The sequence below is a fragment of the Eschrichtius robustus genome, chromosome 7 (assembly GCF_028021215.1).
Source record: "Eschrichtius robustus isolate mEscRob2 chromosome 7, mEscRob2.pri, whole genome shotgun sequence".
NCBI lineage: Eukaryota > Metazoa > Chordata > Mammalia > Artiodactyla > Eschrichtiidae > Eschrichtius > Eschrichtius robustus.
In genome coordinates this window covers 77,855,423-77,870,796 of record NC_090830.1, presented here as the reverse complement: position 1 = coordinate 77,870,796, position 15,374 = coordinate 77,855,423, and the positions used below count along the sequence as shown (strand labels likewise).

General features: G+C 38.8%; 1 protein-coding gene across 5 annotated transcripts in view; it reads left to right on the top strand.

Annotated features, from left to right (window-relative positions):
- The window catches only part of PLA2G12B (phospholipase A2 group XIIB), a 29,772-nt gene that overhangs the window by 5,252 nt on the left and 9,146 nt on the right, over window positions 1-15,374 (top strand). The window contains exons 2-4 of one of the 5 annotated variants that reach the window (XR_011074485.1): window positions 4,685-4,773; window positions 7,980-8,145; window positions 13,786-14,407. Coding sequence is in view for 4 of the 5 variants with exons in the window: in XM_068547787.1 (XP_068403888.1) it covers window positions 4,685-4,773; window positions 7,980-8,145; window positions 13,786-13,907 (377 nt within the window). In the remaining variant the exon portion in view is untranslated. Of the gene's footprint in view, window positions 1-4,684; window positions 4,774-7,979; window positions 8,146-13,785; window positions 15,193-15,374 lie in introns of those variants that run through there. The other 4 variants (XM_068547791.1, XM_068547789.1, XM_068547788.1 and 1 more) reach the window with 4 other exon arrangements.

Below are 15,374 nucleotides of genomic sequence, written 5' to 3'. Positions count from 1 at the left end.
TCTGCTCCAACTGTAATATGAGGATATAGTACCTTATTTCTGTCTGGACTCAAACCATCACCTTTTTTCTTAGAACTTTTAATTCAAGCTTCAAACAGAATTTCTACAGCTTTCGTAAAATATTAAAAAAATATATTAAAAAAAAAACAAACAACTGTCATCAATATCAGGCCAGGTGGGACGTGTCTATAGTTGGTGTCCCATTAGCTTTCAAACTGGGATATCAGAGTTTTATCTTCTGTGAGTTACCAACTGCAAAAAGGGCAGAGGGTAACTCAGGAAACTGGACTGAGTCTGCTGCAAAAGCCCTTTATCAGCGAAATTATTAAAGAGTTAAATTTCACCATCAAATTTAGACATTTGTTTCTTCATTGAAATTTTTTCCCTGATTTCTATAAAGCTAGTATAGGTAGAACATTTGTAAAAGAACAACCTGAAGAAAAAATAAAATCACCATAGTCTCACCTCCAAGAGACAATACGCTTTAATTGTATGACATAGTGTGATTATTTTCATATGTGTAACTTGATTACTAATATTATTTAATACACTTTACCCATTCCCCTATTCCCAGTGCTACACACACACACACACACACACACACACACACACACACATGGCAGGTTAGTAGAGTATCAATGCTAAGTTATATTTCTCAAGACCTTTGAAAAGTAATGCAGGGATTACTGGTGGGCTGGTGGACTCTGTCAACAAGTACAGGACCTCTCCACTACAAATAACAAGAAAGACGGGGTGGAAACAAAATATTAAAACAAAAAACACACACTCAACCTAGAATGAAATAAAGGGAAAACTTCAAGTTCCAGAAATGAAGGGGAAACAAAAAGCCAAAGTGGTAGCAGGAGCTGATGCTGCCATGGCCCTTGGGGGTGTCAGTCTGGAACATATATAGACTCCAGGGGCTGAGGAATGGGCTTTATTGCTCACACAGAGAGAGGAAAAGTAAATTTCACCTGTAAGAATTGGGAAGTTGGAACTGAACAGTCTGCATAAAGCTTAGAGCCTGAGAAACTGTCTAGTCTGTTTAAAAGGGATTAGATTATTGGATTATCCAATATTCCAAGAAGTAGCAAGAATGCTTTCTGTCCACCTGGGGCTGGAGCTTGGAGGAGGAATAAAGAAATTAGATTGTGGTGATGGTCTCACAACTCTGTGAAAAGCTAAAACCCACTGAATTACACACATTAAATGGGTGAATGTATAATATATTAATTACATCTCAATAAAGCTGTTGTAGAAAAAAATGTAATGAAAAAGAGATGCAAATCATAATGGCAACTGCAATAGTTAAGTATTGTTGAGTAGCAGGTGACCCCCAAACTTAGAAGCAGAAAATAACAAACATTTATTGTATCACACAGTTTCTGAGTGTCAGGAATCTAGGGGTTCTGCTGGGTGTTTCTGGCTCTGAGTTTCTCATGAAGTTGTAGTCACACTGCCTGTTGATATTACAGTCTCTGAAGATATGACTGAAGCTGGAGCTCTCCTTCCAAACTCATGTGGCTGTTAGCAGGAAGCTTTAGTTCTTTACCAATGGACCTTTCCATGACAGAAGTTGTAGCCTTTTTTTTTTTTTGACATCTTTATTGGAGTATAATTGTGTTACAATGGTGTGTTAGTTTCTGCTGTATAACAAAGTGAATCAGCTATACATATACATGTATCCCCATATCCCCTCCCTCTTCCGTCTCCCTCCCACCCTCCCTATCCCACCCCTCTAGGTGGTCACAAAGCACCAAGCTGATCTCCCTGTGCTATGCAGCTGCTTCCCACTAGCTATCTATTTTACATTTGGTAGTGTACATATGTCAATGCTGCTCTCTCGCTTCATCCCAGCTTACCCTTCCCAGAAGTTGTAGTCTTTTATAATGTAATCTTGGAAGAAACACAGCTCCACTTCTCCCATATTCTGTTGATCACACAGACCAACCCTAGGACAATACACAAGGTTATGAATACCAGGAGATGGGGATCACTGAGGGCCATCTTGAAACACCATCATATACACATGTTGTACCACAGCAACAAATACCCAAACAGACTGTGGCAGAGACTGCTTATTGTCCCCCTTGTCTACATTCATAAGCCCTCCTCCCAACTTCCAGCAGGGCTCATGGCTGCCTCCATTGAAGAAAAACTTCATTTCCTAGCCCACCTTTGCAACTAGGTGTTGCCATTTGATTAAGGTCTGGCCAAAGGGAAGTAAGATGAAGTGATGTGTGTAACATTCTGGAGTGTGTTTATTAAAGAGAGGAGCTCTGACCTTTCCACCTCCTTCTTCCATCCTGCTGCTTGTAATACGGATGTGTTGGCTGAAGCTCCACCTTGGACCATGAGAGTCAGGGCTAAATTCCAGGGCTGGTAGAGCTGAAGGCTAGAAGCAGCCTGGGTTCCAGAAAAGGTCAGATTTATCATTCCAGCCTTCTGAGCCTTAATTCTGGATCTTGATGAGATATCCTGTCTTGTTTAAGCATCTGAATAATACAGTATTTGGAGGTATAATAAATATATGGAGAGGGCTTCCCTGGTGGTGCAGTGGTTGAGAGTCCGCCTGCCAATGCGGGGGACACGGGTTCGAGCCCTGGTCTGGGAGGATCCCACATGCCGCGGAGCAACTGGGCCTGTGAGCCACAACTGCTGAGCCTGCGCGTCTGGAGCCTGTGCTCTGCAACAAGAGAGGCCGCGATAGTGAGAGGCCCGCGCACCGCGATGAAGAGTGGCCCCCACTCACCGCAACTAGAGAAAGCCCTCTCACAGAAACGAAGGCCCAACACAGCCAAAGATAAATAAATAAATAAAAATTAAAAAATATATATATGGAGAAAATTATAACACTCTGCTGAAAGACATAAAGGAAGACCTAAGTAAATGGAAAGCTATATTAGGCCCATGTTTGGGAATTCAGAATATTATAAGAAAGTCAGTTGTCTCCAAATTAATCTATAAATTCAATGTATTTTAAATAAAAATCCTCATTTCATCTCTTGTAGACATAATCTACATGTTTCATATAGACTAATTTGACTCTCAAATTCATATGCAAGAGTAAAAGTCCAAGAGTAATGAAGGCAGTTTTTAAGAATAATAAGGAGGGAGGGCTCTAAAGCATAGACTTCATACCTAAAAATTAAAACAGAAAGATGGGGTGCAAAGGGGCTTCAACTGTACTTACACTATTTAATTAAACAGAAGAAATATTTACAGCACATTTGGCAAGTTAACAGTCATTGTGTTTGTGTAGTCGGTACATGGGTATTTGTTTCTCTGACTTCAGTTTTGACATATTTCATAATACAAAATAATTGAAAATAAAATACCTGGCAGGAGAAGACTAAAGAAAAGAAAGAGGAAATGCCATATGTCTCACTTGGAGGATTAATTCTTAGCTTATTTCCTCCGTCTTTTGTTATGTCTTGCATCTCCTACATGAGGCAAAGGAACTGGGGAAAGAACATGGGCTTTGGAGACAAACAGGATATCTGGATTTATATCCCAATTCCCCCCACTTTCTATATGACTCAGGCAAGTCACAAAACCTCTTAGCCCCATATTCCTTGTCTGGATAATGGGATAAAAATACTCACTGCAGATGACTGTCCTGAGGTCATCTCAGGTCAAGGTTATCTTTATCTATAATGACTACCCTTGACACACTGACAAAGCTTCTCTGTATGTATTTGCAAGATTATAAAATTACCCAAAAGCCATGTAGGAGAAACCAAGAAATCCAAAGCTTTTCAGATAGTTTCGCCTTAGTTCTGTGACACAGATACCTAAAATGTTTCATTGGGGTGTTTTCTTTGCCCTTTGGTAAACAATGCTTTGTCTGCATTTATGGAATCTTGCAAAATTTCCTTCACGTTATTCTAAAAAAGTTTGTGGTACTGTTTTAATTCTGATCCCTTAAGTGTATGATCAGGTCTTTGTGCATAGTATGTGGTCTTACAGTGGATAAAAGAATGAGAAACCTTGAGTTTTAGTTTGGTTTTGCCACAGACCTTATCTTCAAGGTTGTGCATGTAAGAAACATTAGAATTGTTAGTAAATAAGTGCTCATAAAATTCTTCAATATTAGGAGAAAAACGCCAACCTGGTCTGAAGGTTATTACTCTTTTATGATATCATCATAATCATCATCACCACCTAATTTAAGTCTGGTGAGGAGCAGTGACTTTTTCTTTTAATTAAAAAAAATTTTTTATTTATTTATTTTATTTTCGGCTGCGTTGGGTCTTTGCTGCTGTGCGCGGGCTTTCTCTAGTTGCGGTGAGTGGGGGCTACTCTTTGTAGCGGTGCGCGGGCTTCTCATTGCAGTGGCTTCTCTTGTTGCAGAGCACGGGCTCTAGGTGTGTGGGCTTCAGTAGTTGTGGCATGCAGGCTCAGTAGTTGTGATTTGCGGGCTCTAGAGCGCAGGCTCAGTAGTTGTGGCGCACGGGCTTAGTTGCTCCGCAGCACGTGGGATCTTCCCGGACCAGGGATTGAACCTGTGTCCCCTGCATTGGCTGGCAGATTCTTCACTGCGCCACCAGGGAAGTCCCAGGAGCAGTGACTTTTAAAGGAAAAACTGAACATACTTTTTAGATCATTTTTATTTGATGAATGTTCCCAAATGCTTAACTTCTAAACATTTCTTCCCGCTTCTTTCCTCTCTTTCCCCTGCTAGGAAAGGCACCAATGCCCAGACCTGGATACAAACCTCAGGAGCCCAACGGCTGCAGTTCCTATTTCCTGGGTCTCAAGGTACCAGAAAGTGTATGTACACCACCATTGTTTTCTTAGGTGATTGGTTTTAACTAAAACTAATCCAAGAGTTACCACTGATGGAACTCAACACTTATGGAATATGATTGAGAAATATGATTAGTATTTTAAATTGGATACAGAGAAAGGGAGATAATTTTCAAGGAAAGTTTCTGATTTCCTTTTCTCAGAGGCAGCTATCCCCCAGATAAGCCGTTGTGTAGTGAACTCTGAAAGCACCAATGCAAATATCAGCTGAGCCTTAGTGAACCAAACATAACTTAATTTGAAATACATCTGACAAGTTTGACTTATTTAAATTGGTGAGACTTTCCAGTGATGTACTGGAGCAAACTGGTACTGACCAGTACCAGTGAGGGCTGATTGCTGTATCCTCAGCACTTTTGCAAGCGGCTGACTTGGTGACGGTACCGTCCAACCAACTATGTTTGGAGTATTAACATCATAGAAACTGGCAAACACACCTCCACCCATCCACATGCCCACACACACAACCAGCCACTGGCTAAACATTTATCATTTTGCCTCTGACCGTTTCTCAAACTGTCGACTTCCTCTAAAAACAAGGAATAGTTAATTTCTTTTAAGACCCCTTGGAAGCCCTTTTACCTTTTTCACTTTAGAAAAGAGGTTTCATGTAAAATGTAGGTAGAAGGATTTCATATCTAAAATCATAGTTTAGCTATGTCTTTAGTTGGTGTCTTAATCAGGCTAAACGTCACTTTTCTGCTGGTTCAAAAGATTTTTGTAGTAATTTTCTAAGCAGCATAATGTTTATTCTTCTAAAATGCTGCTCACCCATGTGGCATTTTTGTGCAAATTGAAAAAAAGTTCCCTTTCCTCAAGATGGTTTTCTTCCATTTGTCAGAAACTAAGCTTAATATACTGATTTTGTAAGAAAAGGAAATGCCTGCCACTGGCTGGATATTTTTCTTAATAAATATATAAATCTATGATGTCTTGTGGGAAGGTGAGCCCTTAGATATGACACTCTTGTTCACTGCACAACCTGCGCAGCTGTATGCCTAACCTGGTCCACAATCATCAATACGTGAATGGACACAGAAGAAAGACAATCCTTCCAAATATACATTAGAGAAACAATGTATTTTTGGCTAATATCTTTTACTTGATATCAATTTAGTAGCTAAGGAAGTGGTATGCACTCTATTTTGGGAGTAATGTCATTTTGTTTACTGGTACAAATATTATTTAGAACTAGTTCAAGAATTTCCAATTGAGTTGAATTGAATGATAGCCACTATACTCATCTAATTCTGTTACCTCTGTTGTGATGTATTCCTAGGTTTAGGGGTGAGGTGCAAGCAAAGTAGTTTGCTTCAGGTATCAGATGATGGGAACTTACCCAGAATTGCTGAGTCCAGGCCTTTGCCTAGTCTAATGAGTTAGATTATCTCTTAATGTAATAAGGCTTTGTTTTGGTTTTTGCTTAAAAGGGCATTTTAAACTACCAAAGTCCATATTCTGCTTTAGGTGGTCTTGTAGTAAAAGTTCAAACAAGAGAACACTTAAGGAGACCCAAGAGGAAAGGATCTATGATAGCTGGTTAATCAATCCCCACCCATACCTCGAAACCAGATTTTCACAGCTTCCACCCAAGTCCAAGTCTATATTATGAGAAGAACTGCAAAAGATCCATGTCTATGGAAGCAACCTAAGTGTCCATTGACAGATGAATGGATAAAGAAGATGTGGCACATATATACAATGGAATATTACTCAGCCATAAAAAGAAACGAAATTGAGTTATCTGTAGTGAGGTGGATGGACCTAGAGTCTGTCATACAGAGTGAAGTAAGTTAGAAAGAGAAAAACAAATACTGTATGCTAACACATATATATGGAATTAAAAAAAAAAAAAAAGAACCTAGGGGCAGGACAGGAGTAAAGATGCAGACCTACTAGAGAATGGACTTGAGGACACGGGGAGAGGGAAGGGTAAGCTGGGACAAAGTGAGAGAGTGGCATGGACATATATACATTACCAAATGTAAAACCAGTAGCTAGTGGGAAGCAGCCGCAGAGCACAGGGAGATCAGCTCGGTGCTTTGTGACCACCTAGAGGGATGGGATAGGGAGGGAGGGAGGGAGACGCAAGACAGAAGAGATATGGGGATATATGTATATGTATAGCTGATTCACTTTGTTATACAGCAGAAACTAACACAACTTTGTAAAGCAATTATACTCCAATAAAGATGTTAAAAAAAAAAAGATCCATGTCTAAACTCACCCTGTTCTCATCTGTTTTACAAACAACAGAATGATTACTCTTCTTTAATCACTTATTGTATCATATCCCTTCCTTCCTCAAGAGTCTTTATCAAATCTAACTTGCTAATTTGGATGTCAAGGCCATCTATCAACTTGTCTTTCTCCTTAATAAATCACCCTGCTAAGACCCTTGAAAGACTAAACAAACGAATTGACTTGCTCACATATGATTTGCTCATTATTTCCTTTCTTTATCTGCTGTATCTTAAGTCTACCATCATCTCTAATAATCCTCTCAAAAAAACTCCTGTTTGATAACTCTACATGTGGCAGTCTATGAACTTAGCTTATGACACATTTGTAATTGTTTATAGGATGCTTTATAAATGTGTGTGTGTGTGTGTGTTACATTGTTGTTTGATCATAGTCCCCTTGTGGTCAGGAACTATGTTCTATCCCCACTCTACTCCTCAACACATACAAACACATATACACATACTTAAAACAGTGCTGCATGGGATGGATCCCTGATAAATACTGGTGAACTCTTCATGAACTGAGGCTTAATTTTTCGTACTTCTGAGCCTTGGAATCTTTTGTTTAAACAAAATCTCATATAGCATAGGTTTTAGTTGAATTTGCAAGTCTTGAAGCTATGCCCTCTTGCCTAACTTTCTGATTTCTATGTTTAGCACTATAGTGGCCTGTGAATTTGAAAATTACTAAACCCTAAAAGAAAAAGAAGTGGGCCATTCAAAGTTATTAAACTAATAACTAGATCATGATCAAAACTTAGCATCCTGTGACTGTCAACCTGATGTATTCTTTCCAGTCATCGGTGCTTCTGAATTGATCTGAATCTGTAACAGGAATTTGAGAACAAGGTAGGCAAGGTTGCCTAAGGTCCTTGGTCTAAACGTGGCATTTTCTTCCTTCACTTTTCTTCCTTCACTTTTCCTCAGATGGACTTGGGCATTCCAGCAATGACCAAGTGCTGCAACCAGCTGGACGTCTGTTATGACACTTGCGGTGCCAACAAGTATCGCTGTGATGCAAAATTCCGATGGTGTCTCCACTCTATCTGCTCTGACCTTAAGCGGAGTCTGGGCTTTGTCTCCAACGTAGAAGGTAGGAATCTTAAGTGCATCTACCCGTGAGCAGGGACTTTTGTTCCTGTTTTCACACAGAAATGTAGCCAGAGCCTTTTTACTCAAAGAGACCATCAGAGCTCACTGATCTTTCTTTATAGAACTCTGTGACCAATGCAAGCAAGGGGGAAGGAAGAATCTGGGCAATCCTTCACTTAAGTTCTTGCTGTCCTGCCCAGGAGCTGCTGGCACCACTCCTGATGGACAGGGCCATACTAAAGCCTTCCCAGAGAAATAAAAATCCATCCTCTAAGGACAGAGCAAGAGTTGCCCAACTGGCTTTCGTTATCCATTCCACTGTTAAATAATTTTCCATATCAGGAATTATTCTGTATAGGACTACGTGGTTGGGTTTAAGCCTTTTTTTTTTTTTTTCTTATTTTGTTCTCGTCAGGGAAATAATTTTAATTTAAAAATCTATCTTTTTTGTATAAAGGTCTCTATATCTTTGAGGATAATTATTTTCAAACAACTGCTTACCTACCTAATTTCTAGCACTGATTCTGTAATTTCTTTTTCCTAATTTACCTTAGGAAAAGTTGTAATCCTTTAGTTTCTGAAGCCCGAACATTACATCCAGGTATTAGCATTGTATATTTTTAGATAGTGAAGTTTGAAATTCAGGCTTATGAAGAGCTGGCCCCACGCCACCGAGAAAGTCAGCGGCAGGAAGAATCTTGGATCTTGTTATAGATCAATGTCTAGAGTGTCATCCTGAAGTGAATGTGGGAGGGCTTGAAAATATGAATAATTAATTAGGCCCTGTAAAAGGGTGTATCAATCCACCTGTACCTACAAAAGGTGAAAAAGTGCCTGCTGCTAATCTAGGGTCAGGTCAAGTTACTCCCTCCAAGCAACATCCTATTGATTCTTTCTCCTAAATATCTCTTTGATATATCACTTGCCTGGTTACTACAGATTAACGCAATCTCTGGGTCCCATCCAATCTATTGACCCCATAGAAACCAGGTATATTTTCATACCAGACGAATCTGATCACCTCCACCCTCTGTGTAAGTCCTTCAATAGGTTCCTCTTCCTAAGGATTAAATCCAAGTCCTTAGCATGACATTCATAGTCCTTTCTGATTCAGTCTTAGCCTACCTCTCCAGCATCATCTTGCTTATTTCTGATTTCTTTCCTGACTTCTGCTATTCCAAACTATGTGGGTTGATGGCGCAAATTTTTCTGCCTCTTCAGTTCCCTCTGCTTGAAATACTCTGATCATTCATTTTTTTGTTGTTGTTCAGTTTTATTGACATATAACTCACATACCATACAATTCAACCATTTAAATGCTTTTTAAAATATGTTCACAGAGTTATGCAATCAGCCCCACAATTAACTTTAGAACATTTTCATCACTCCAAAAAGAAACTCTAGAGCCATTAGCAGTCCCACTACATCGTTCCCCTGGCTAGCTCTAGGCAACCATTAGTCTGCTTTCTACCTCTATAAATTTGCCTATTCTGGACAATTCATATAAATGGTATCATAAAATATGTGGTCTTCTGTGACTGGATTCTTTCACTTGGCAAGGTTTATCCATATTGTAGCATGTATCAGTATTTCATTCCTTTTTATTGCTGAATAACATTCCATTGTATGGATATAATATGTTTTCTTTATCCATTCATCAATTGATGGACATTTGGGTTGTTTCCACTTTTGGGCTATTATGAATAATTCTGGTATGAACATTTATGTACAAGTTTTTGTGGTGACATGTTTTCATTTCTCTTGGATATATATCTAGGAGGGGAATTTCTGGGTTATATGGTAATTTTATGACAAACTGATTTCCAAAACAGCTATACCATTTCACATTCCCACCAGCAATGTATTATGGTTCCAATTTCTCCACATCCTTGCCAACACTTGTTATTATCTATCTTATTACAGACCATAGTGGGTGTGAAGTTATATCTCATTGTGGTTTTGATTTGCATTTCCCTGATGGCTAATGATGTTGAGCATCTTTTTATGTGCTTATTGGCCATTAAATAACTGCTTTGGAGAGATGTCTATTCATTTGCCCCCTTTTAAATTGGGTTATTTATCTTTTTATTATTGAGTCATAAGACTTCTTGTATATATTCTGGATGCAAATCTTTTATCAGATATATGACTTGCAAATGTTTTCTCTCATTTTATGAGTTGATTTTTCACTTTCTTGATGATATAATTTGCAGCCCAAAAGTTTTACATTTTGATTGAGTACATTTTATCCTTTTAAAAAATTTTTCTTGTACTTTTGGTGTCATATGTAAAAAGGCTTAGCCTAACTCAAGATCAAAGATTTACTCCTAAGTTTTCTTCTAAGAGTTTTGTTTTAGCTCATATATTTAGACCTATGATACATTTTAGTTAATTTTTGTGTAAGAAAGGGGTCCAACTTCATTCTTTTGTATGTGGACATACACCATTTGTTGAAAAAGACTATTCTTTCCCACCATTTGTTCCTGCACCATTTGTTGAAAGAGACTATTCTTTCCCACAATAAATTGTCTTTGCACCCTTGCCAAAAATCAATTTGCCATAATTGCAGTGTTTATTTCTAGACTTTCAATTCTATTCCATTGATCTATGCCAGTACCACACTGTTCCTATTATTATAATTTCGTAGTAAATTTTGAAATCAGGAAGTGTCCTTCAACTTTGTTCTTTTTCAAGATTTCTTCAGATATTCTGGATCTCTTGCATTTCCATATGAATTTTAGGTTCAGCTTGTCAATTTCTTCAAGAAATGGCAGGTGGAATTTTGATAGGACTTTTGTTGACTCTGTAAATCCATTTGAGGAGTATTGCCATCTTTTTTTTTTTTTTTAAGATTTATTTATTATTTATTTTATTTATTTTTGGCTGCTTTGGGTCTTAGTTGCAGCACACGGGATCTTTGTTGAGGCATGCGGGATCTTTCATTGCAGCGCATGGGCTCTTTGTCATGGTGTGCAGGCTTCTCTCTAGTTGTGGCGTGCGGGTTTTCTCATCTCTAGTTATGGCGCGCAGGCTCCAGGGCACATGGGCTCTGTAGTTGTGGTGCACGGGTTCCAGAGCATGTGGGCTCTGTAGTTTGCAGCATGCAGGCTCTCTAGTTGAGGTGTGCGAGCTCAGTAGTTGTGGTGCGTGGGCTTAGGTGCCCTGCAGCATGTGGGATCTTAGTTCCCTGACCAGGGCTCGAACCCGCGTCCCCTGCATTGTAAGGTGGATTCTTTTGCACTGGACCACCAGGGAAATCCCGAGGAGTATTGCCATCTTAACAAAATTATGTTTTCTGATCGATGAACATGAATGTCTTTCCACTTATTTGGGTCTTCTTTAATTTCTTTCAACAATGTTTTATAGTTTTCAGAGCACAGGTCTTATACTCCTTTGTTTAGTTTGTTCCTAAGTATTTTATCCTTTTTGATGCTTTTTTTTCTTTTTTTTCCTGATATTTGTGACTTTATTCTTCCATTTGAAATAGCACTTGATAAGAAGACTTATGGATAGCTTTCTGACTTTACTAATGATGTACTGTGTGAAATTGAGTAAGCTACAAATCTTTACACTTTAGTGTGTTATACATTAACTAAAACTAACATCAATCTCAGAGGGAAATCATATATATGTAGAAATCTACAAATAATGTATAAAATTATGCATTATAAAAGCAACATTAGGCCTTTAGACTGTGTTGTGTCTTTGTTGCTGCATGCAGGCTTTCTCTAGTTGCAGCAAGTGGGGGCTACTCTTCATTGCAGTGCGCATGCTTCTCATTGCAGTGGCTTCTCTTGTTGCAGAGCATGGGCTCTAGGCATGCGAGCTCCAATAGTTGCAGCATGCAGGCTCAGTAGTTGTGGCACAAGGGCTTAGTTGCTCCACAGCATGTGGGATCTTCCTGGACCAGGGATTGAGCCTGTGTCCCCTGCATTGGCAGGCGGATTCTTAACCACTGTGCCACCAGGGAAATCCCTTGATGCTATTAAAAAGGGAATTGTTTTCTTAATTGTATTTTCAGATAATTTGCTGATAATGTATACAACTACAATTGACTTTTGTATACTGATCTTTTATCTTGCAACCTTACTGAACTCATTTATTAGTTCCAATAAATTTTTAGTAGATTCCTTAGGCTTTTCTGTACACAAGATAATGTCATCTGCATATTGTCTTCCTTTTCAATTTAGATGCCTTTATTTCTTTCTCTTGCCAATTGCCCTGGCTAGAACTTCTAGTACAGTATTGAATAGAAGTGGTGAGAACAATGTGGAGATTAAACAACATGCTACTGAACAACCAATATGCCGAAGAAGAAATCAGAAGAGAATATAACACACCAAGGCTTATGAGATGCAATAAAAGCAGTCCTAAGAGGGAAGTTTATAACAATAAATGTCAACATCAAAAAAAAGAAGGATCTCACATCAACAACCTAACTTTATACCTCAAAGAACTAGAAAAAGAAAAGCAAATGAAGCCCAAAGTTTGTAGAAGGAAGGAAATAAGAAAGATCAGAGTGGAAATAAATGAAATAGAGACTAAAAGGACAATAGAAAAGATCAATTAAACTGAGAGCTGTTTTTTAAAATAGTTAAAAAAAAAAAAGAGGATGCAAATAAATAAAATCAGAGATGAAAGAGGAAACATTAAAACTAATATCACAGAAATACAAAGAACCATAAAAGACTACCATGAAAAATTATACACCAAGTTAGACAGCCTAGAAGAAATGGATAAATTCCTAGAAACATACAACCTACCAAGAATGAATCATGAGGAAATAGAAAATCTTATCAGAACTGTTACTAGTAAGGAGATTGAATCAGTAATCAAAAATCTCCCAACAAACAAAAAGTTAGGACCAGGTGGCTTCACTTTTAAAGTGGCTTCAACATTCAAAAAAGAATTAATCAGCCATTTAAATGGCTTCAACATTTAAAGAAGAATTAATACCAATCCTTCTTTCAAAAAGTAGAAGAGGGGCTTCCCTGGTGGCGCAGTGGTTAAGAATCCACCTGCTAATGCAGGGGACATGGGTTCGAGCCCTGGTCCGGGAAGATCCCACATTAAAAAAAAAAAAAAAAAAAAAGTAGAAGAGGAGGGAACACTTCCAAAGACATTTTAAGAGGCCAGCACTACCTTATTCCAAAACCAGATTAAGGACACCACAAGAAAATAAAATTACAGGCCAATATCCCTGATGAATACAGATGCAAAAATCCTCCACGAAATATTAGCAACCTGGTTATTCATCCCACACTTGAATAGGGAAAGCTATAGGAAACATAGTAGTGTTATTTGAGGGAGTATTCTGGAAAAAAAAAAAAAAGGTAAATTTTCCATGGAGTGAGCACAGTGATGTGGGGCATTCTGATTGCTAATCATGGTATCTACCTGGAGGCCCGTAAAAGGAGGGCATCCCAAAGTGTGTTCTGCTTTACTAGATTAGATAGAAGCGCCTCTGAAAAAGCTTCTCTTAAATCTATTTTTTCATTTAAATTCTGTATTTGGATCACTGCCTCTACTTTCCTCTGGGTATCATGTTATCCTTGGAAATACGCTGCCTCTTCGAAATTACTCAGACTACTTGGGGTAGTCTTGTATATTAACCTTTCTATTTCTCTTGATCTTTTTCAAGTAGCCTGTGATTCTCTGGCTGATACTGTGTTCAACACTGTCTGGACCTTGGGCTGCCGGCCCTTTATGAACAGTCAGCGGGCAGCCTGCATCTGTGCAGAAGAGGAGAAAGAAGACTTATGAGGAAGAGGTGATTCCTTTCCCGTTTTGAGTGACACCACAGCCGTCAGTCTGGGAGATGGTAGTACGGCAGATGTGTCTCATTCTTTTTTCCAAAAGTTTGGATACCGCAAAGCAGGAGAAAGGAAACACTATACTACAGCTGAAAAGTGAGTCACCGTTTGAGGAGAATTGGAAAAAAGACATGGAGTGATTTGAAGACTTACGCTTCACTTTAACACTGGTCTCCCCAACCAAGACATATTTGCCCGGAAATTCAGTTCTTAGTTTAAAGACTAAAACACCAGGATTCCTGGAATTAATAATTATATTCATAAGTGAAATTTTGGAGAGTCCAACCACTTGGGAGGCAATGACTTTCCTCTGGTCCATGTTTCAGTTGCCAGTAGGCATCTCACATTTAATAAAGTGTACTTTTTAGAAAATTTGAGAAGAGATGAATGAATTCCATTATCACCAATATGCTTCCATTTCACTTAGAGAAGAGAACAGAACCCAACCTGGTAAGTTCCATCAATGATAACAGTTATTCCCACTGGTGCTGAAGAGATAAGAACAAGGCAAGGTCAGAGGCTTACCTGATTAAAGCCAACGGAGGTAGAGGTCAGGTGGCGTTAGGCCTCTAAGGTTCCATTTTTTTTTCCTTCATTGAACTATTCCTGTTGAAATTCCCAATTACTAAGCGGTATTAGTGTCCTGTTAACATCTGAGAAGCCCTTGGTAAAAACTGCCACTGAAGACAGCTAGGAAAATCCCTGAAAACTGAGGGGAGTGAGAGACTGAGGGCCATTCCCTAAACCATGGTTCTCAGCCCTGATTGCAGATTAGAGTCACCTGAGGAGCATTAAAAAAACCAAAGAACCTCTGTGGGGTGTGGTACCTACGTATTTGTATTTTAAAAACACTCCCCAGTGATTCTGATGCACCATGAGGCCTGAGGGCCACTAAGGTCAGGGATTGACAAATGAAGGCCCATGGGCCAGATCAGGCCCAACACCTGCTTTGGTAAAGTTTTACTGGAACGCAGCCAGGCTCACATTTGTTTACGGCTGTTCCTGTGCTAGGACAACAGAGTTGAGTAGTTGTGACAGGGCCTGTATGGCCCAGGAAGGCTAAACTAGTTACCCTTTGGCCCTTTACAGAAAAAGCTTGCCAACCTTTGATCTACATCATTTTCTCCTTTCCCTTCCTTTTGTTAATGAATTTCACTGGTTCCAATACGAAGTGTTTGTTGCAGTTGTTTCTAAAAAAAAAAAAAGAAGAAAAACTGTTTTCTGATCTTATGTAAAGCCATAAAATGAATTGGCATATTAAGAAAGCAGATTTAACTGCAGATAACATTAATCTCTGTGGTTTAGGATATTTATCTCAATAAAATTTATTAAGCACCTACAAAATAGAGTATGGTATAGTTTTATACCTTTTTCTACTGTCTTATCAGTCTGAGGGCATGGAATGCCAAATAACAGG